The 21,609-nt window shown below is 45.1% G+C and overlaps 1 protein-coding gene across 1 annotated transcript in view; it reads left to right on the top strand.

Annotated features, from left to right (window-relative positions):
- Window positions 1-21,609, top strand: part of LOC309551353 (cytochrome P450 3A9-like) — a 140,762-nt gene that overhangs the window by 24,047 nt on the left and 95,106 nt on the right. Inside the window, exons 5-7 of the mRNA XM_082251906.1 lie at window positions 7,465-7,578; window positions 7,747-7,835; window positions 11,584-11,732. Of these exons, the coding sequence (XP_082108032.1) occupies window positions 7,465-7,578; window positions 7,747-7,835; window positions 11,584-11,732 (352 nt within the window). The remainder of the gene's footprint in view (window positions 1-7,464; window positions 7,579-7,746; window positions 7,836-11,583; window positions 11,733-21,609) is intronic.

The raw sequence follows: 21,609 nt of genomic DNA on the forward strand, positions 1-21,609 counted from the left end.
AGCCAGAGCCAGAAGTACCAGCCAGAACCATCAGTACCAGCCAGAACCAGCAGTACTCACAGCAGTACCAGCCAGAACCAGCAGTACCCACAGCAGAGCCAGCAGTACCTACAACAGTACAAGCCAGCAGTACCTACAGCACAGTACCAGCCAGCAGTACCCACAGCAATACCAGCCAGCAGTACATGCCAGCAGTACCAGCCTGAGCCAGCAGTACCTGCCTTAGCCAGCAGTACCAGCCAGCAGTACCCACAGCACAGTACCAGCCTGAGCCAGCAGTACCCACAGCAGTACCTACAGCACAGAGTCAGCAGTAACCACAGCAGTATCAGCCTGAACCAGCAGTACCATCCAGCAGTACTCACAGCACAGTACAAGCCAGCAGTACCAGCCTGAGCCAGCAGTACCCACAGCAGTACCAGCCAGCTATACCCACCAGCAGTACCTGCCAGTAGTTCTTTTCAAAACTTTCCACTACAAAAAAGTCGTCTGCGCTCCAGACTGACCGATGCAAACCTGGAAAACCTGTTGCAAGTAGCAACATCATCAATACCAGCTAACATCACACACCTCACCAAAGAGAAGCAGTTGCAGCCATCACATTAGGGGTGAGTTAAATGTTTGACCAAATATAACAGGCTAATTTTTAAGGTGATAATTTTGTACGGCCCCCGAATGGTTTTATAAATACCCAAATGGCCCTTGGCAGAAAAAAGGTTCCCCACCCCTGCTCTAGGGTCTTGCCAAACATGATGATGTCATCCAGATACACAAGTACCTCTATCAAATTCAGATCTCCCACTATGTTCTCCATCAACCTCTGAAAGGTGGCTGGGGCTCCTGCCAATTCCTGTGGTATGCAATAAAACTCAAAGAATCCCAATGGACTGATGAAGGCTGTCATTCCTTGGTCATCAGGGTGCATTAGTAACACCTGCTCTTCAGAGCTAACATACTGAACCACTTCACTTCAGACAGACACTGCAAAGTATCTTCTATCAGAGGGGTGGTGTATTGATCAGGTATAGTTCTTCGGTTTAGTGTTCTATAATTTATACACATCCGAATGGTTCCATTCTTGCGCACCACCACAATAGGGGACGCGTAAGGGCTTCTAGATTCCCTAATGACCCAAGACTTCTTTAGCTCTGCTAATTGCTCCTGAAGGTCTTCAAGGTCACTCAAAGGGATCCACTGAGCTCTCTCCTGGAAAGGTTTGTCCTAATTGAGCTGAATGCAGTGTTGGGCACTCTTGGCACAACCCATATCAAAGTCATTCTTAGAAAACATCTCTTCCCGTCTTGCTAGCTGGGCTTTGATCCTCTCCTTCCACTTGAGAGGCATAGTAGGACGTTGAACCTAAAACTCTCCTTCCTGGTCCTCAGTCCTCACCAGTGGCCTTCTGAACCAAATCATCCAATGTCACAGTAGTGGCCGCATTCACCCATCCTAGCACCATCCGAGGCTTCAGGCTGACCTGTAAAGTTGCGGACACTAACCAAGACTCTCCCCCCGGTTTTTAACAACATCTTTGTGGGCACAATTTCTGGGACCAATTCTATCCCTGTCTCTTCTCCCAATGGGTCAGCTTCCAGTACCATGATTGGACCTGGCTGGTCCCAAGACAACTTGACAGTGGCTTTCATACATACTCTCTCTCCGGGTTACAACACCTTCTCTCAAGTGTCCAATCGCCACAGCCTTCCCACTCCTTCAGCTGGTGCCCTTTGCTCCTGGACCACACACTGGAAAGCTTGTCTCAACTTTGAGTGTATCTCCTCTGCAACTCAGCCCTTTGTGGCTAAAAGGATGAGTAGTCTTCGCACTAAGTCAGTATTGGTTCCTATCAACAAGGAATTCTGTCCTGCTCCCGGAGGCTGAGGACAAACAACTGCTAGTGTATCGAAGGTCTCTGGCTTTCCAGCCAAAGAAGTGTCAAAGGTTATCTTGAAGGGTATGTATCCATTGTATAGAAACTTTTGAGTGCCAATGCCCCAGATCTCCAACTCTTCCAGCTTGCACAGAGGGATATGCTTTAAGTGTTTGTCATAGAAATCCCTGTACAATAGTGTCACTTGGGCTCCAGTATCAAGCAAAGCTTTAGTGTAGATCCCTTCCACTTGCAACAAAACTATTGGAGGGGGCCCTACCAAGTTCTTCAGGATGTTCATGACTTGTGCACCTGTAGACTGGGTCCTAAGTAGTTTTCATTTGTGGCGATAGAGTTCGTTCTACCACTTGTATTTGCACATTTCTCACTTGTGACTCTGTAGCCTGGGCCCTAACTAACTTCCTCCGTGGTAATAGAGTCCTCTTTTTTTTTAGGAGAGGGTGCATTGTTCTCTTGTGCCTTTCCCCCCAACCCAGGCGACTCATTTTTAGATACAAGCGGAGAGGTAAAAGGACAAACAGAAGACTTTGTCCTTTGCCTTTTCTTAGATACTTTTCTAACTCTGGAGCTCTGTTTGGTCTCAGGAACACTCAATTGGCTCCTTCACTGAGGTTTTCTTCCTTCTTTGAAAAGAATATCTTCTGTAAGGCTTTCAACACTTCTGCCAGCAACTATGGACTGATTCCCTTCTTGGGGCATTTAGCCTTAAAACGCCCAACTTCTCCACATTCAAAACATCTCCTTTTCTTGGTTGGAAATAGCCCTGATCCTCCAGGGTTAAATCTTTGTTCCTGCATTTTCCCTTGAGTCTCCATCACTCGCATCAGAGCCTGATATTTCTGAGTTGGAACTTGAGCAACTCGAGTCATCAATTCTGCCGATTTCAGGGTGTCGACTGACTTCTTGCTGTCTGGGCTCTCACTCTCTTCTTGGTCTGTTTCGGTCTCACTGTCCTCATCCGAGAAACTAGGTTATGCATGAACAACACGACCAGAAGCTCTCTCCTTCTTCCCCCCTACTGCAATTAGCTCTCTCGCCCCTTGACTCTTTTCTTCCAACAAAGCTTCCTCCTTCCTTACTTCTCTCAACAGTTCCAGGGTAAGTAGGGGCCACCCATGCTCCTTTCAGCAGTAACTTCAACACAATGGGGTGATTTGGATTAGGGATAGACTGATATTGCTTTTTCAGGGCCGATACCGATATTTTGGTCACAACGTATCGGTATCGGCCGATATGGGCCGATATTTTGTACATTTAAAGTTTTGAAAAATAAAGACAATTTTTGACAGAAATCTGGTACTGAACATGTTCATTTTTGTTTAGTGCTTACTGGCTGGCTTGCTGGCACCCTGTGGTGGTTGGCTGGCAGGCACCCTGTGGTGGGTGGCTGGCTGTCTGGCACCCTGTGGTGGGTAGCTGGCTTTCTGGCACCCTGTGGTGGGTGGCTGGCTTGTTGGCACCCTGTGGTGGAGGGCTGGCTGGCTGGCACCCTGTGGTGGGTGGCTGGCTGGCACCCTGTGGTGGGTGGCTGTCTGTCTGGTACCCTGTGGTGGGTGGCTGGCTGGTACAGGGCCTGTGGGTGGCTGGCTGGTACAGGGCCTGTGGGTGGCTGGCTGTCTGGCACACTGTCTGTTGGTGGCTGGCTGTCTGGCACCCTGTGGTGGGTGGCTGGCTGGCACCCTGTGGTGGGGGGGTGGCTGGCACAGGGGCTGTGGGTGGCTGGCTGGTACAGGGCTTGTGGGTGGCTGGCTGGCTCGCTCGCTGGTACAGTGCCTGTGGCTGGCTGGCTGGTACAGAGCCTGTGGATGTGGGTGTCTGGCTGGCACCGGGCTGATGTGGGTGGGTGTATGGCTGTGATAATCTCCCACGAGACTAGTCCTGACTCCAGACAGGGCTGTCCAAGGCGAGGAAGGTGGCCTAAAAAGGCAGAACGACGTCACAAAAATATCAGCCAGTTCTGGGGCCGATACCGATATATCGGGGAAAGTGCATATCAGGCCCCCATATATTGGCCTTGCCGATAATCGGTCTATCCCTAATTTGGATGGGCCCCTTGCAGAACCCGTTCCAGTCGAGCTTGGTCAGTATCCTTGGGGTTTATGCCCCTCTTGAGGATGATCTGGTATAACATCCTATCCACTTGAGAAATGTATTCAGAAAGTCTCTCCCCTCTTTGTTGGTGGGTGTGGGTAAACTTGTACAATAGATCTGGGGTCTTCCCTACCCTTCCAAAAACAGCATACAAAGCGTCTATGTAATCCATAGCTACACAGTCCTCCTTTCACATCTGCAAATTTTGGATCACTTCGGCTGCAGGACCCCTGAGGCTCTCACTAAGCCGCTGTCTCTTCACAGCTTCTGGCACACTCCTCTCTTCAACTGCCTGAGTGGCCTGGCCCATCCATGTCTCAAATTCCTCTTCTCCAGTGAATCGACAATTGCCCTGAGAAAACCAGAGCCTTCTGTATCCTTGGCTCGCATTACCGGAACCATTCTTCACCAAACTCTAAACTAGCCAGCTCATGTCTGTATAGAATAAAATGGGGGGGGCCAGGTCCCACAGGGGTCTGCACCAACTGGCCCCATTATCCCCGCACTGGCCTGTGGTGGCGATAGCCCCTCTGTGGTCTCTTCACCCTCTTGTAGTGAGACCACCCAAGCAATTACCCCCTTCTGTCTAGGATACCTCTTCTTCCTGGAAATAGGCAGGTTTATCCTCCTGCCACTCCATCAACACCAACACATAGTCCAGAGTAAACCCTGCCTTCACATCCAAGATGTAGGCCCTCTGCTCTGGCACTAAGGCCCTCCCCCACTGTCAGATCTCCTTCTCTGTACAATCACTTCCTGAGATCTCTAGAACAGTGCTTCACTCCATCCAAGCTCCTTGAGCCCTTCCCCAGGCGGCTGCAGCAACTGGGTCCATCTCTTTCTACCTCAATGGCTCATGACTGGGATGACTAGGGCCTTTAGCAGCAAAGAACATCCCGGATGAGCCTCTAAACATAGCACTGCCCCCTTGGGAGTTGTTTTTAGTTGTATGTTCTTTTGTGCCGCTATGACCTTGTGAACCGTCCAGCCCTCCTGACACTCTAGGTTCAGACATGTTGTGTATACCTTTAAATGACACACTGCTTTACTCAAAAAGAAGGCTTAAAGGGAGTATTAATCAACTAGGCTCTGGGTAAACAGCCAAGGCTCAGTTGATATAACACTAAAGAACAGTTAAATAACCAGTTATAGTAACAAGTAAATACACCAATATACACAGTATCTTACAGTAAGTAAATTAATATCTCAGGAAGCAATAAATTGCTATATGAAATACTCCTGCTAAAGGGGAACCTTGGGCCAGCCTATAATACCTATATCCTAATGAGAGAGGAGGTAATCTAGATACCAGTAGCGTGTCCCCTTCAAAAGCAATAAGATAGCAATGTTCAGAATGCAAGACCTTGTCATTATCTTCAGCAGCAGTTGGAGCTCAAAGAACAAATGATTAACCAGTGTAGCACAGTGTGAGACAGGCAATGCAAGATAGCTGGTTCTGATTAATGATGATCCACTAACTGATTCAAGTGTAGGGTGCCTGTGTTCAGTGTTCAAGAGAAGCTATGGCTATTGATAACTGGACTTTGAGCAGGTGCTCTCTCTCACCAATCCTGATGTCCCTCTTATAACTTCTGGAAGAACAGGCAAAGGCAACTCTGTACGCTGTGAGACACTGAGAAGAGAGTCCTGCTGACTCCAACCAGATCAGCGATGCTGCAGGGATGTCCATGATGTAGCGAGTGTCATCTGTCCTGCCTGGGCTGAGTCTGCAGTCAGCTGGGTGGTGTGTAGTAGGCCGCAGTCCTCTCACTCTGTGGCGGACCGATGCACACACGATGAATACCGGGAAGTAAGAGAGCGTGGCCTGATCAGCAGATCCCTTTATAGTCTGTCCCACAATTCTCCCCTGGAGCGAATGGTCTGCTGGGAGGCGTAGTTCATAAACAGTTTAGCAGTGCAGTAATATCATTCCAGAAGACTACAGTTCCCACAATGCTTTTCTTCCAGTCTCTTCCAGGAGTATGATGCATGAAATCCAAGACCAACACTAGGGGAGCACAGAGACAGTCTGAGAGAGCCGAGAATAAGTCTGCAGTGTCAGATAATGGTAGTCTGCTCCCGGCTACATCTATTAGCAATAATTGTGTTATTATTAACCGCATTCGGACTGTCCGCCGCCAATTTACTGTGACAGGGCAGCCCTCCTGTGCGAAACGACGTAGGTCTACATCGGTCGCGTGCCTGCAGCTCGGCAGTGGGGACTCTGATGCACGGGGCAGGCGGCTCCGATTGCCGCCTGACACCCGCGATCATTCCCCACTGAGAGAGAAGAACAGTCAGCTGTTGTAAACACAGCCGACCGTTCTTCTCTCTGAAATGATCATAGAGCTCCTGTGATACTTCTATATAGGATTAGAGGTCTCTGTGATCATTTCACAAACCCAACCCCCATACAGTTAGAAACACGCCCCTAGGTACACATTTAACCCCTTTTGTGGGGGGGGGATATATATATATATATATATATCATATATAATTGCAATAAGTCATATTGTAATTGAATGGTATTAAGAAATACCTTTCCTTTTCAATCTGCAGCGCTGTCATTTTCTGTAAAATGCAATGCATTATGGTTACCTGAAGATGTTCTGAACGCAGATCGTGTACAGACCGCCCCCTGAAAATGTAATTTCCTGCTTGTGTGATTGGCTTACTGATTATCCCAGAAGTCTGCACTAACATACAGGTCAGATTTTTGGCACCCCCTGCAACAAAAATGTAATTTCCTTCAGAATAACAAAAGGTAGGAATCTGCAACAAAGTTAGTTAAAACCCTTGCAATGTACATAGATCACCCAGCGGGGAATGTTTTTGTATCAACAAAAGTGGAGTTACTTTTTAAGATGCAGTATTCACATTAAGAGCTTGTTCACACTTGACTAAATTTTTAACGCTTAACAAACGCTCCTATAGTGTTAGTATGACCGTTAGACTTGTGTTAATGAGCTTTAGTATGGACGTTAGACAAGCGTTAATGACGAGTTAAAAATGCTCCCCAAACGCCCTATGGGTAGTTTTGAAGCGTTGGATGAGTGTTAGGTGCGTTAAAACAAATGCCTATTCCATGACAGGAAATAAATTAATCTTAACGCACTGCAACTGCCTGCAAGAGCGTTTGCAAAGCGTCACCATAGACTTGAATGGGAGACAGTGAAAGGCCTCCTGACTCGACATGCGGCTTCAATTTTGAAGCGAAGTGACGCGAACGCTTCATGTTTTGATAGTGTGTATCAAATCCCATGTCCCATGTATCATTTGCATAGGCGACTAAAGCCTCTCAAACGCCTGCTTTTAATGCCAGTGTGAACGCTGCCTAACTACTAATACTCTTTTCTTTCCTTCCTTCTCTAATTAGTTATAGTTACCTTCATTTGTGCCTGATGTTTAAATAGCACTCAGATTGCAAAGTACTGTACTTCGGTGTAAACTATATTATTCTTTTTTTTTTTTCTCTGATACAGAATTTTGGCCTTAATGGTCTATTGAAATCAGCTCTAATAAATGCAGAGGATGACCAGTGGAAAAGGATTCGTACAGTACTCTCACCCACATTTACCAGTGGGAAACTGAAGGAGGTAAATGTTATTACTCAGCTTCTGTGTATCTCTTGAATTCTTTTGTGCACTGCTATATTAGGATTAGGGAACAAATGAGATCATTCTCTACAGGATATCACCTCCCTTTGTATTTATGCAAGAATACTTAGAAGTTGATTATTCTAAACTAAAATCTCTTCTCTTTAGATGTTCAAGATAATGAAGGAATATTCTAACACACTGGTCAAGAATATACAAGTTTATGTTGCCAAAGATGAGCCATGTCGAATGAAGGAGTGAGTTTATTCAATGTGAATGAAATGACATTAAAGCTGAACCCCCAGCAGCTATTGAGAAAATGTATATGTATTATATATATATATATATATATATATATATATATATATATATATAGTGGCTTGCGAAAGTATTCGGCCCTCTTGAGCTTTTTGACCTTTTGCTATATTTGAGGCTTCAAACATAAAGATATAAAACTGTAATTTTTTTGTAAAGAATCAACAACAAGTGGGACACAATCATGAAGTGGAACGAAATTTATTGGATATTTCAAACTTTAACAAATAAAAAACTGAAAAATTGGGCGTGCAAAATTATTCAGCTCCTTTACTTTCAGTGCAGCAAACTCTCTCCAGAAGTTCAGTGAGGATCTCTGAATGATCCAATGTTGACCTAAATGACTAATGATGATAAATAGAATCCACCTGTGGGTAATCAAGTCTCCGTATAAATGCAACTGCACTGTTATAGTCTCAGAGGTCCGTTTAAAGCGCAGAGAGCATCATGAAGAACAAGGAACACACCAGGCAGGTCCAAGATACTGTTGTGGAGAAGTTTAAAGCCGGATTTGGATACAAAAAGATTTCCCAAGCTTTAAACATCCCAAGGAGCACTGTGCAAGCGATAATATTGAAATGGAAGGGGTATCAGACCACTGCAAATCTACGAAGACCTGGCCGTCCCTCTAAATTTTCAGCTCATACAAGGAGAAGACTAATCAGAGATGCAGCCTAGAGGCCCATGATCACTCTGGATGAACTGCAGAGATCTACAGCTGAGGTTGGAGACTCTGTCCATAGGACAACAATCAGTCGTATACTGCACAAATCTGGCCTTTATGGAGTGGCAAGAAGAAAGCCATTTCTTAAAGATATCCATAAAAAGTGTTGTTTAAAGTTTGCCACAAGCCACCTGGGAGACACACCAAACATGTGGAAGAAGGTGGTCAGGTCAGATGAAACCAAAATTGAACTTTTTGGCAACAATGCAAAACGTTATGTTTGGCGTAAAAGCAACACAGCTCATCACCCTGAACACACCATCCCCACTGTCAAACATGGTGGTGGCAGCATCATGGTTTGGGCCTGCTTTTCTTCAGCAGGGACAGGGAAGATGGTTAAAATTGATGGGAATATGGATGGAGCCAAATACAGGACCATTCTGGAAGAAAACCTGATGGAGTCTGCAAAAGACCTGAGACTGGGACGGAGATTTGTCTTCCAACAAGACAATGATCCAAAACATAAAGCAAAATCTACAATGGAATGGTTCACAAATAAACATATCCAGGTGTTAGAATGGCCAAGTCAAAGTCCAGACCTGAATCCAATCGAGAATCTGTGGAAAGAACTGAAAACTGCTGTTCACAAATGCTCTCCATCCAGCCTCACTGAGCTCGAGCTGTTTTGCAAGGAGGAATGGGCAAAAATGTCAGTCTCTCGATGTGCAAAACTGATAGAGACCTATCCCAAGTGACTTCCAGCTGTAATCACAGCAAAAGATGGCGCTGCAAAGTATTAAATTAGGGGGCTGAATAATTTTGCACGCCCAATTTTTCAGTTTTTTATTTGTTAAAAAAAGTTTGAAATATCCAAAAAAATTAGTTCCACTTCATGATTGTGTCCCACTTGTTGATTCTTCACAAAAAATTACAGTGTTATATCTTTATGTTTGAAGCCTGAAATGTGGCAAAAGGTCGCAAAGTTCAAGGGGGCCGAATACTTTTGCAAGGCACTGTACCAGGGGTAGGCAACCTTTGAGAGGTGGAGATCTACCTGAACAACATGAAGGAGCTCAAAGATCACTGGGGTTTTGCACCATTTAAAAAAAGACTTAATTAGCAAGGCCTAACTAAATAGTAAGGAAAAATATAATAAAACAAACGTCACTGTAAAAATAAAAACTTAGCCTACCTTAAAAGTGGATGGTGTCAGTCAGTAGAGCAGTGGGTTGTGTCAGTCAGGAGAGCACTGAATGGTGTCAGTAGGGCAGTGGACAGTGTCAGTCAGTAGGGCATTGGATGGCGCCAGTAGGGAAGAGGTTGGTGTTGGTAGGGCAGTGGACCGTGTTAGTAGTTTTTATAGTTTTTATTTTTTACCATTTGTTTGTTTTTTTTTTCAATATTTTTTACAATTTTTATAGGAGCCCTGTTGGTGGGCTTTCGTGAAAGTGGAGACACGGGGGGGGGGGGGGCATAGGCAGACCTCCCTTAAGGGTGCCAGCCTAGGGGGGGAGGGCAGTAAAACCTGAATTCCTAGCCACTTGCTGGGAATTCAGATTTTTAAAATGCCTGTCTATGGGACAGAAGAGGGGGCAGAGGACACTGCTGGGGGGGGGGGGGGCTCAGAGTTTACTGCTATGGGGGAAAGGAGGGGCAGAGGACACTACTTTGAGGGGGAGGGGGTGATGTAAAGGATGGTAGAGAATACTGCTATGGGGTGGCCCTGCCCATAGCAGTGTCCTCTGCCCCCTTCATATCACCTCTCCCACAGTAGTATCCCCCCCCCCCCAATAGTGTCCTTTACCACTCTTCATCCCCCCCCTTTCACACACACACAAAGTAGTCCCCTTTCCTTCATAGCATTGATCTCTGCCCCCCCTTTCCCCCCAAAGTAGTGTGCTCTGCTTTCTTAACATCACCCCCTCCCCCCCCCCCCCACATAGGCACTGTCCTACCTGTGTACACAGGGGAGAGAGTGGAAGGCAGCAGAGTTCTGGAAGGAGGAAGAGAGCGGGAGCTGCCAGAGTGACTTTTCATATTACTAAGCTGGTGATTATTTGCTTAGGGCAGCACTGTGTCCTAGCAACCATTAACCATTCACCTGTGGGTTTACTTGAAAAGTTAATTTGACCAGGTCCTCCTCCCTCCCTTTGTCCTGAGCTGTGCTGCCTGTTCTCGGTCTACCTGTCACCTGCCTGCGGTTGACAGGTAGACTGTAATTTATGGGTCCCGATATATACTGTATAAGTTTATATTTAAAAATACAATGAGCCCAATATTTGCACACTTTAAAGTAGTTTTGTAAGCCTCTGACATAAATAATGAACAAATCATATCTTTCTATAGTGTATACCTGCTGCAATCTAGCACACAGCAGATGATTGACAGCCTCAGCTGTGCATTGTTCCCCATGGGACTTTGCAGAGGGGGTGTCCATTCCCTCCACTCAGGTCTCAGATTACTCTCAGCTGTCCTCTCTTTGCTATGCAGTGTGTGACATCAGATCCCGACCCTTGCCTCTTGAAGCTCAGAAATACTTTTGTAAAATGTGCACTTTAAATAGCTGTAAAAATTAGAGGAATGCTGATAAACAAACAACTTATACAGAAGGATTTTTTCCATCTCTGTGTATCACCTAAAGCTAATCACTTTATGGGCTATATGTAAGGGTTTACAGCTACTTTAGGTGCAAATTCCTTTGCAATTTCTTTTCTAGACTATTTTTAGATATGACACAATTTGAATTGCAGCTTTAGCTACCTACTTTCTTACATAATCTTCTGGTACAAATGACTAAGAATCAATCTTGTGGGCAGTTAAAAAATATCCCAATTATAACTATGATAATTATTACTGAGAATGAGGACAGCCCAAAGTTCAGAGCTATTCATTGTGCTTCTGAAGTTCTGAGTTAGTCATTGAAAGAACAAAACATTTCTTGCATTTCTACATATTTCTAATTGGCTCTATACAATCATGTGCAGTATAAAGTGCTACTGAGCCACTTTCTTATTTTCCTTTTCTAGTGTCATGGGAGCTTACAGTTTGGATGTTGTCACCAGCAGTTCCTTCAGTGTGCATGTTGATACTCTGAACAAGCCTGATGACCCATTTGTTACAAAGACCAAGCAACTTCTAAAGTTTGGATTGTTCAGCCCGTTGCTTATCTTTACAGGTAAAGTAATTTTTATTTATATTTTAAAGCCTGTATTTATTAAAGAGGAGCCCCTGGCAGCAAAATACACAGTTGTATATATTGTGACAGTGCAAGGCCCTGCCATTGTGAAAATATAGGAGAAAATGACACAGGATTTGCATTAATGCTTAATGCAAGGTTCCAGACTATTGTTTCTCAACAGGGAAAGATGTGTTTTTGGCTTTCTCTGGATCCTGTTACCTGGATTGGGGCCTTGAGTTTAAAGGTTCAAAAGTGTTTTGGGTGGGAAGGAACCTTTAATCCTGTGTCCACATTTTGCTGGATGCTGTGCTGTAAATACACAGGAACATTATATACTCAAGCCTGAGCACAGCTCAGGGCTTCCAGTTTGGATACAGCTCCCATAAAGCAAGGTCTATAAAGACATGGATGAGCAGTGAAAGAACTTGACTGACCCTAACCCAATAGAACATCTTTGAGATGAATTAGAGTGGAGGCTGTAAGCCAGGCCTTCTCATCCGACGTCAGTGCCTGACCTCACTAATGCGCTTCTGGAAGAATGGTCAAAGATTCCCATAGAAAATAAAAGTGGATGGTGTCAGTCAGTAGGGCAGTGGTGGACAGCCTTCCCAGAAGACTTCAAGCTGCTATAGCTGCAAAGGGTAGGCCAACTCAATATTGAGCCCTACGGACTAAGACTGGTATGTCATTAAAGTTCATGTGTGTTTAAAGGCAGGTGTCTCAATACTTTTGACAATATAGTGTGTGTATACAGTATCTCATAAAAGTGAGTACACCCTCACATTTTTGTAAATATTTTATTATATCTTTTCCTGCGACGACACTGAAGAAATGACACTTTGCTACAATGAAATGTAGTGAGTGTACAACTTGTATAACAGTGTCAATTTGCTGTCCCCTCAAAATAACTCAGCACACAGCCAATAATGTCTAAATCACTGGCAAAGAAAATGAGTACACCCCCTAAGTGAAAATTTCCAAATTGGGCCTAATTAGCCATTTCCCTCCCCGGTGTCATGTGACACGTTAGTGTTACAAGGTCTCAGGTGTGAATGGGGAACAGGTGTGTTAAATTTGGTGTTATCGCTCTCACTCTCTCATACTGGTCACTGGAAGTTCAACATGGCACCTTATGACAAAGAACTCTCTGAGGATCTGAAAAAAAGAATAGCTGCTCTACATAAAGATAGCCTAGGCTTAAGAAAGATTGCCAAGACCCTGAAACTGAGCTGCAGCAGGTTGGCCAAGACCATACAGTGGTTTAACAGGACAGGTTTCACTCAGAACAGGACCTCATCATGGTCGACCAAAGAAGTTGAATGCACATGCTCAGTGTCTCAGTGTCATATACAGAGGTTGTCTTTGGGAAATAGACGTATGAGTGCTGCCAGCATTGCTGCAGAGGTTGAAGGGGTGGGGGTCAGCCTATCAGTGCTCAGACCATACGTCGCACACTGCATCAAATTGGTCTGCATGGCTGTCTTTCCAGAAGGAAGCCTTCTCTAAAGATGATGCACAAGTTTTACACAGAATTCACACATTTTTCCAAGTCATTAAAAAAAAAAACAGTTTGTTGAAGACAAGCAGACTAAGGACATGGATTACTGGAACCATGTCCTGTGTTCTGATAAGACCAAAATAAACGTATTTGGTTCAGATGGTGTCAAGAGTGTGTGGCGGCAACCAGGTGAGGAGTACAAAGACAAGTGTCATGCCTACAGTCAAGCATGGTGGTGGGAGTGTCATGGTCTGGGGCTGCATGAGTGCTGCCAGCACTGGGGAGCTACAGTTATTGAGGGAACCATAAATGTCAACATGTACTGTGACATGTGAGAAAAACGAACTTATAACAGCGCTAAACACCTACATATGAATGAAAAGATTTTAATAACAATAATTAAAATTATATGTGTGTGAATAAATTAATTAATGTGCAGCTGCTGTGCATCCAAAACAATTATTGGAAAAACATGTGTACAAATTATTAAACAGCGCTGGCGACCAACATGTGATATATAAATGAATAATTAAATTGATATGAACAATACTGAATAAATATTGTTGTGAAAAGTCTCTCGTATAAATTGGATATAATATATTAAAGTGTTCAGGTGCAGATCTTTATCCTTCAGTGCAGATAATAGATAAAGGTGCTCGGGTGCAAATCCTTCCAAATATAAGGTGCTCTCATGAGTGATCCTCCAGGTCCCCTACTCACCACACTGTAGATATATCAGCGTTTGACATAGACTGATGGGACTTGTGATGTCCGAGCTGAAAATGATTACACTATTGGCCCCTCTTTTCATTCACATATATCGGGATATATGATCTACATCCCACTGGAGCAATCCTATCAGAGGCTTTTCCCTAATAGTTTGGATAAAACATTGGAGCTCGGACATCACAAGTCCCATCAGTCTATGTCAAACGCTGATATATCTACAGTGTGGTGAGTAGGGGACCTGGAGGGTCACTCATGAGAGAACCTTATATTTGGAAGGATTTGCACCCGAGCACCTTTATCTATTATCTACACTGAAGGATAAAGATCTGCACCTGAGCACTTTAATATATTATATCCAATTTATAGGAGAGACTTTTCACAACAATATTTTAATTCAGTATTGTTCATATCAATTTAATTATTCATTTATATATCACATGATGGTCGCCAGCGCTGTTTAATAATTTGTACACATGTACTGTGACATACTGAAGCAGAGCATGATCCCCCTCCCTTCAGAGACTGAACTGCAGGGCAGTGTTCCAACATAAGGACCCCAAACTCACCTCCAAGACAACCACTGCCTTGCTAAAGAAGGCTGAGGGTGATTGGGGGGCGTGGCCAAGAGCGGCATGTGAGCAGACGTGTTTCACAGAGCTCCCGCCGGCATCCGTCCAAATTGATCCTCTTCCCAGTCACACAGCCGGGTTACCCTGCAGCCACCGATACCCGATAGCCTCACGGACATCCGGCAGTCTTTACCTGTCTGTTTACCGGTTGTTGCGGCGCCGCAAATAGCGGGAGGAAGCCGCAATGCCAGGAATCCAAGAAGCCACCACGCTGAGTCTATCACAGAAGTCCATCAAAGGAGACAAGCCTGCGAGTTCCAGCAAAGTCAGTCAGCCGCCTAAATCCACCTCCAAGGAAGTGCAACGTGACATTCGTTTTTTTACACAGAAATCCCCCATTCCAGCGGTTAAGGAGGTGAGTGCAGGGGCGGTGCATGGATTGGGCCTAGTGGAGCCCTCAATACATGGAGGGAGCGAGCCCATGGACACCACTATTGATACTACAGCAGTGGGGGTGCAGGATGGGGACCCCGGGGACACTGAGAAGCCCACCCTAGCTGATATATTTCAGGCAATGCAAAAGTGCAATGCTTCTGTGGATCATTTACAGGCCCAATTTGGTAACTTGACTGAAGCAGTCTCCTTGATCTGTCAGGATCTGCAGAAGGTCAGCAAACGCACAACTGCGGCTGAAAGCATTATAAGTGATTTGGAAGATCAGCTACATCCTTTAACCAAGGATTTTCAGGACACTGCTCGGTTGACTAGGGCTCTGGAAGCAAGGGCTGAATACATAGAGAATCGACTTCGGCGAAATAATTTCAGGATTGTGGGTCTCCCGGAAAAGGTGGAGGGCAGGGACCCCACGGGGTTCATTGAACTTTGGTTGACTGACATCTTTGGTAAACATGTTTTTTCCCCTCTGTATGCAGTTGAGAGGGCTCACAGGGTCCCCTCTCGCCCCCTGCAACCGGGCCGCCCCCCGCGTACTATGCTTGCACGTCTCCTTAATTACAATGATAAAGAGACTGTATTGCATCTCGCAAGAGAACGCCGTGATGTGCAATACAATGGAATAAGAGTTTAATTTTATCCAGACTTCTCGGCGGAGGTCCAAAGGAATAGAGCGAAGTTCTCTGCAGTTAAACAACGCTTGAGGCAAATGCAGGTGATATATGCCATGCTATATCCAGCTAAACTGAGGATTACTGCAGGGGGCCAGAGTCACTTTTTTGAAAACCCTACAGAGGCCTCCACCTGGATTGACCGTAATGACCATCTCCTGCGCCCTCGTCCACCTCCACCTGAGGGTGATGGTTGAAGTAGGCATATCTACAACTGTGGACTAAAAGGCAGGCTGAAGTGGTGAATTCTTATTTTTATTTTTTTACATGTACCGCTGTGGAACCATGATGGGAACTTTTACTTTTTTTTTCTATTTTTTGAGCTCAGGGGATCTGACCATTCCGTGGACCTTTGGTTCAATTAATTGTTTTCATTTTTTCATATAGACTATTATTTAACATTTTGTCGTTGGTATGCAACTGCTGGGTTTGGTAGTTAGGAAAAATGAGGTGCAGCTTGTGCTGGAGAATTCTCCAGTCTTGATTGCTTTGGTGCTGGGTGGATTGGGCCCTGTGATTAAGGGCTTGCTTTGTAGCCTGGGGCACATTCCCCCTAGTAGAAGATATTAGTTTTATGTTATGTTTATTGGGCCTGATGGCCATTACAGTTGTGAGTCCAACCGAGGCCCACCTCGGATATTTTCCATGCATAGATGGATATACTCCCTTTTATTATATACCTTGCAATTTGATGGTGACAGGATGGGACCTGTATTTCAGGCCCCATCGTTTCACTGCAATGCTTGCATTCCAGCCACCATGACAGCATTACCAGTAGTATCATGGAATGTAAGAGGTTTGAACGACCCGCTTAAACGCACAATGGTTTCCTCTGTGCTCCGGAGGCATCTACTGGCCATTTGTTCACTACAAGAGACTCATCTAACTGTGGACTCTCAGTCTTGCTTACACTTTGCTTGGGTAGGGTGGGAATATCACTCTACTGTACACATACCTCCTATTCTAGGGGGGTCAGTGTGTTGATCCACAGATCCCTGGATTATCAGGAACACCACTCTAAGGTGGAAGGGGAAGGGAGATATGTTTTTTTTATATTGTAAACTATACACTGTGCATTGCATATTGGCTTTCATCTATGTGCCACCACCTTTCCATAGTGGAATCCTTTGGGAACTGGTGGCATATTTGATGAAACATCCTGAAGTCCCGTTGTATATCATTGGGGACTATAACTGTGTATGTGACAACAATTTAGATAGACACTCTGTTGCGGTGGGGGGCGGGGGCACAGGCCGTACAATCCTGGCTAAAATTGCTGAGGAGATGGGAAAGGTAGATCCTTGGCGACTTCGGTATCCAACCGAAAAGGCGTTTTCATGCTTTTCCAAAACTCATATGTCGCTTTCCTGTATTGACCCGTGCCTTTGTTCCACGGATGCGCTCAGATATGTCTACAATATCAGATGTGGACTGAGGAGTGTGTCAAATCACTCCCCACTCATCTTGTACTTAGAGGTGCGACCTAGCAACTTTGGGGAGGGCACCATGGAAACTGAATGCTCTTTGGCTAAATCTGTTTCCGTCCCATGATAAAGTGAGAACTAAGCTTCAGCAGTACTGGCAAGTGAATATAGGAGAGGGTGATTTGGGTATTAGGTGGTTGGCCTTTAAGGTGTATATGAGGGGCCTATTTATAACTGAGGTTCAGTCCATTAAATGAAATACAGCTGCGCAGGGGGTTCAGGCCGAGCAATTAGTTGGTGGCCTGGAGGCTAGGTTTATGCTGACCCCTCGGAGATCAATCGCGATAGCTGGGTAGCGGCACAGGAGGCTCTCCTGCGTATTAACACTGCTGGGGCTGAAAGGAATCAATTTTTTTAATCGGCAGGCATTCTAAGAGGAAGGGGAGTGTACAGGTCGCCTTTTAGCTAAAATTGCCCATTCTAATCAGTCCTCTCCCCCTATAGGTGCTCTAAAGGGGAGCGGGGGGAGGGTGGTCAGCCAACCGGATGCCGTTATGGAAGTTCTAGTATCATATTATTCTACATTGTATCAGTCAAGACAGGCCCACTCGGAGATAGACCTGCTGGAATGTGTGGAGGCTATTCCATTGGTGTCCCTCTCTGAGTTGGAGAGGGAACTTTTAGATGCCCCCCTGACTCTAAAGGAGTTGCAACATGCCTCCTCTTTATTTCCTAACACTAAGGCGCCAGGTGAGGATGGAATCCCGATCAAAGTTTATAAGATATATTCAGAAGAGACGTTACCACATCTCCTGGAGGTTTTTCAGGAGGCGAAACAGACCATGCGACTGCCTACTTCAATGCGTAAAGCTAATATTATCCTCCTTTTAAAACCAGGTAAGGACAAGCTGGATCCGGGATCATATAGAGCTATATCACTGTTGCAAAGTGACATTAAAATATTTGTGAAAGTGTTGGTGCTATGTTTGAATAAGGTGATTGCCTCCATTGTCCACTTGGATCAGGCTGGGTTTATGCCCCAGAAGTCTACCTCGATTAATCTTCGCAGACTTTATTTGAACCTGCAATCCCCGGTGGACAATGGCGGCGATCGTGCATTACTGTCTTTGAATACACAACAAGCATTTGACAGCGTGGAGTGGGACTACCTGTGGGTTGTCATAAGTAGATTTGGGCTTGGGGAAGAATATATCTCCTGGGTTCAACTTTTGTATTATTTACCAGAGGCAGCTATTAGGGAAAATGGGCGCGTATTCTCCCCATTCTCATTATATAGAGGCACTAGGCAGGGATGCCCTCTATCCCCGCTATTATTTGCGGTGGCTATAGAGCCTCTTGCCGCCCTTATTAGAAACAACAAGAAGATAGTGGGTTTTAGATATGGTATAGTGGAGGAAAAGATCCTGCTTTATGCAGATGACACCATGCTGTTATTAGGAGACACGTCCCAGTCCTTGGTGGAGGCGATGTCCATTATTACGGACATTGGTTCTTACTCTGGCCTCTTGATTAACTGGACAAAGTCCTCATTGATGTTTATTGATGAGTCACCTGTTGGCAGGTCCTTATCCGATACGGGTATTACCGTGTCAGAGGAGTTCCAATATTTGGGTTTACAGATTACTCCTAAATTTCTAGATTTTGTAGGCCTTAATGTGACCCTCTTGTTGGTTAAATTTAGAGAAAAAGTTAGGGTTTGGTCCCGGTTTCGCATGTCGCTAGCAGGCTGGGCCAACCTAATCAAAATGATCCTTATGCCACAGCTGTTATATGTTCTTCAAAATTCCCCGGTGGTTATACCTCTGAGAATATTTTGTATTATTAATTCTATTTTTAGGTCCCTTATATGGCTGTCTAAGAACCCTAGGATCAAGCTGGAGTATCTCCAGCGACCGAAAGATCTTGGGGGTCTGGCACTCCCAAATCCATGGCTTTATTATTTGGCATCTCAGTTGCAGCATATAGCCAGGTGCATGGGATGCGGGAGGGGGGAGTTCGCTGCCCTACTTATGACCCATACAGTGGGCCCAGGTGGGTTGGCTGCTCTTCTGGAATCCCAAATCTACAGCAAATCTAATAAACTCTTTCCCACATATGCTCTTATCCAGAAAATATGGAAAAAAGCCCGACAGCTTCAACAGATGGTAGGGTTTACTAGTTTCAGCCCAATTTGGAACAATTCTAGGTATTCTGAATTGGCCAAGGTGCCCCACAGGGCTGAGTGGCAGTCGCATGGTGTTACCCTCCTGAAACAAATCATTTGCAATGGCACCCTCAGGTCCTTTGATGACCTAAGGGAATCATATCACCTACCAATATATGTGAAGTTTTACTATTTGCAGCTTATGCACGCAGTTAGAGCCCAGGGAGGGGTGGATATATAGGTGCAGTCCCCCAACCCTGTCTTTCACTTTATGTCAGAAGTGGACTCTCTTAAAGGGTTTATATCACACTGCTACTCATTGTTACTGGGTTCCCTTCTAGATCAACACCCTTTACGTATGATTGGCGCTTGGGAGCGGGATGTTGGATCTTTTGAGGAAGGGCAGTGGGGGGAAGCTTTGCAGGTGGTACAGGCGAGTTCTTTGAATGTGGCACAAAGGCTGTCTCAGTTGTATATACTCCACAGGGCTCACTATACTCCTGCACGATTGCATAGAATGGGTAGACGTGACAATGCCCTGTGCACTAGATGTCTGAGGGACCATGGGGATCTGATACATCTATTGTGGAAGTGCCCGAAGCTTCACATATATTGGAGGGAGGTGCTTTGTACATTGTCGAGGGTGTTTGGAATTACATTGCAACAGGATCCTAAACTCTGCATGTTGGGAATTTGGGGGAAGGTACAGGTTCCTGAGATCACTAAACAGGCCATTCTGCGGGCACTGTTTCAAGCCCGGAAGTTGATCTTGAGACACTGGATCTCTCCAAACCCTCCGACTGTCAAGGAATGGATTACTCAAGTGGGGGAAACTATAAGGTTGGAGAAGTACATCCATCAACATAGGGGAAATCTGGGTAAATTTGACAAGCTGTGGGCCCCCTGGCTAGCTATGCCGGGTGTTGGCACCGATGGACCTGGTATTAGATAGGCTGCTGGTGGGTGGTGGGCAAATGTAGGAGAAAACCTAAGTGAAAGAGGATGTTGATAACCAGTATGGTGGATGAGGACCGGTGGGTCTCGACACAGCTGGTTGTTATTTGATGCGGCAAAAAAATATAAAAAAAAAAAGGGAGAGGTATTAATTATTGGTATTATGTATAATTGCTGATTGGGTGTTGGAGGGAATTGACATCTGTATTATTTGTGCGCAATGAGGGGGTGAACCGGACTTGGACTTTGTTACTGTTATGTTTTTTATGTGAATGTTTAATAAAGTTTTTCTTAATAAAAAAAGAAGGCTGAGGGTAAATGTGATGGACTGGCCAAGCATGTCTCCAGACCTAAACTCTATTGAGCATCTGTGGGGCATCCTCAAACAGAAGGTGGAGGAGCGCACGGTCTATAACATCCACCAGCTCTGTGATGTCGTCATGGAGGAGTGGAAGAGGACTCCAGTGGCAACCTGTGAAGCTCTGGTGAACTCCATGCCCAAGAGGGTTAGGGCAGTGCTGGAAAATACTGGTGGCCACGCAAAATATTGACACTTTGGGCCCAATTTGGACAAATTCACTTAGGGGTACTTTTGTTGCCAGCAGTTCAGACATTCATGGCTTTGTGTTGACTTATTTTGATGGGACAGCAAATTTACACTGTTATTCAAGCTGTATACAGCTCACAATTTTACATTGTAGCAAACTGTCATTAATTCAGTGTTGGCACATGAAAAGATATAATAAAATATTTACAAAAATGTGAGGGGTGTACTCAATTTTCTGAGATACTGTATATATTGTATGTATGTATATATATATATATATATATATTGTGACAGAAAGTCAGGTAAATCTGGGAATGTAGTCACTGAGAGGAGACACATTCCCACCTGCTTTGAAAAGTTCACTAATTATTATAGGGTGTCGGCTGCCAAAGGCAGCAGGAAGGTGTAAGGAGGTTGAAAGGCCTTCAGCTGTTCGGAATGAGGAAATTAAGGCCTCTATAATTTGTCCAAAGAAAGTTTATGCATTGCTGCCTCCTGTCGCTGTGTGAGCTGGGAAGAGGAGGACAGACATACGTGTACCTTCCGACGCCGTGTGGGCATGGGAGAAGGACTGCTGCATCCTGACGCCATGTGGGTAGAGGACAGTCCTGTGTGCCCCCTGAAAGCTGTGAGCATGGGGAAGACCTCCTGAAGCGGTGTGCGCTCAGGAGGGTAAAAACGAGTGAAGACGTCTCAAAGGTGAGAAGACGAAGTGTTTCTGTGTGAAAGAAAACAAAGGGACATGTTCAATGGACAATGTTTGTGCTGTGTGAAAAGCAAACAAATGGACATTTGAGTGTCTGCTGTAGGATCAGCAGTGTCGGCCCAACAGTAGGTTGGGAAGACTTCTTAGGTAGGTTCCAGA

The sequence above is a fragment of the Pelophylax lessonae genome (genome assembly GCF_965119305.1).
Source record: "Pelophylax lessonae genome assembly, chromosome: 3".
Classification (NCBI taxonomy): Eukaryota; Metazoa; Chordata; class Amphibia; order Anura; family Ranidae; genus Pelophylax; species Pelophylax lessonae.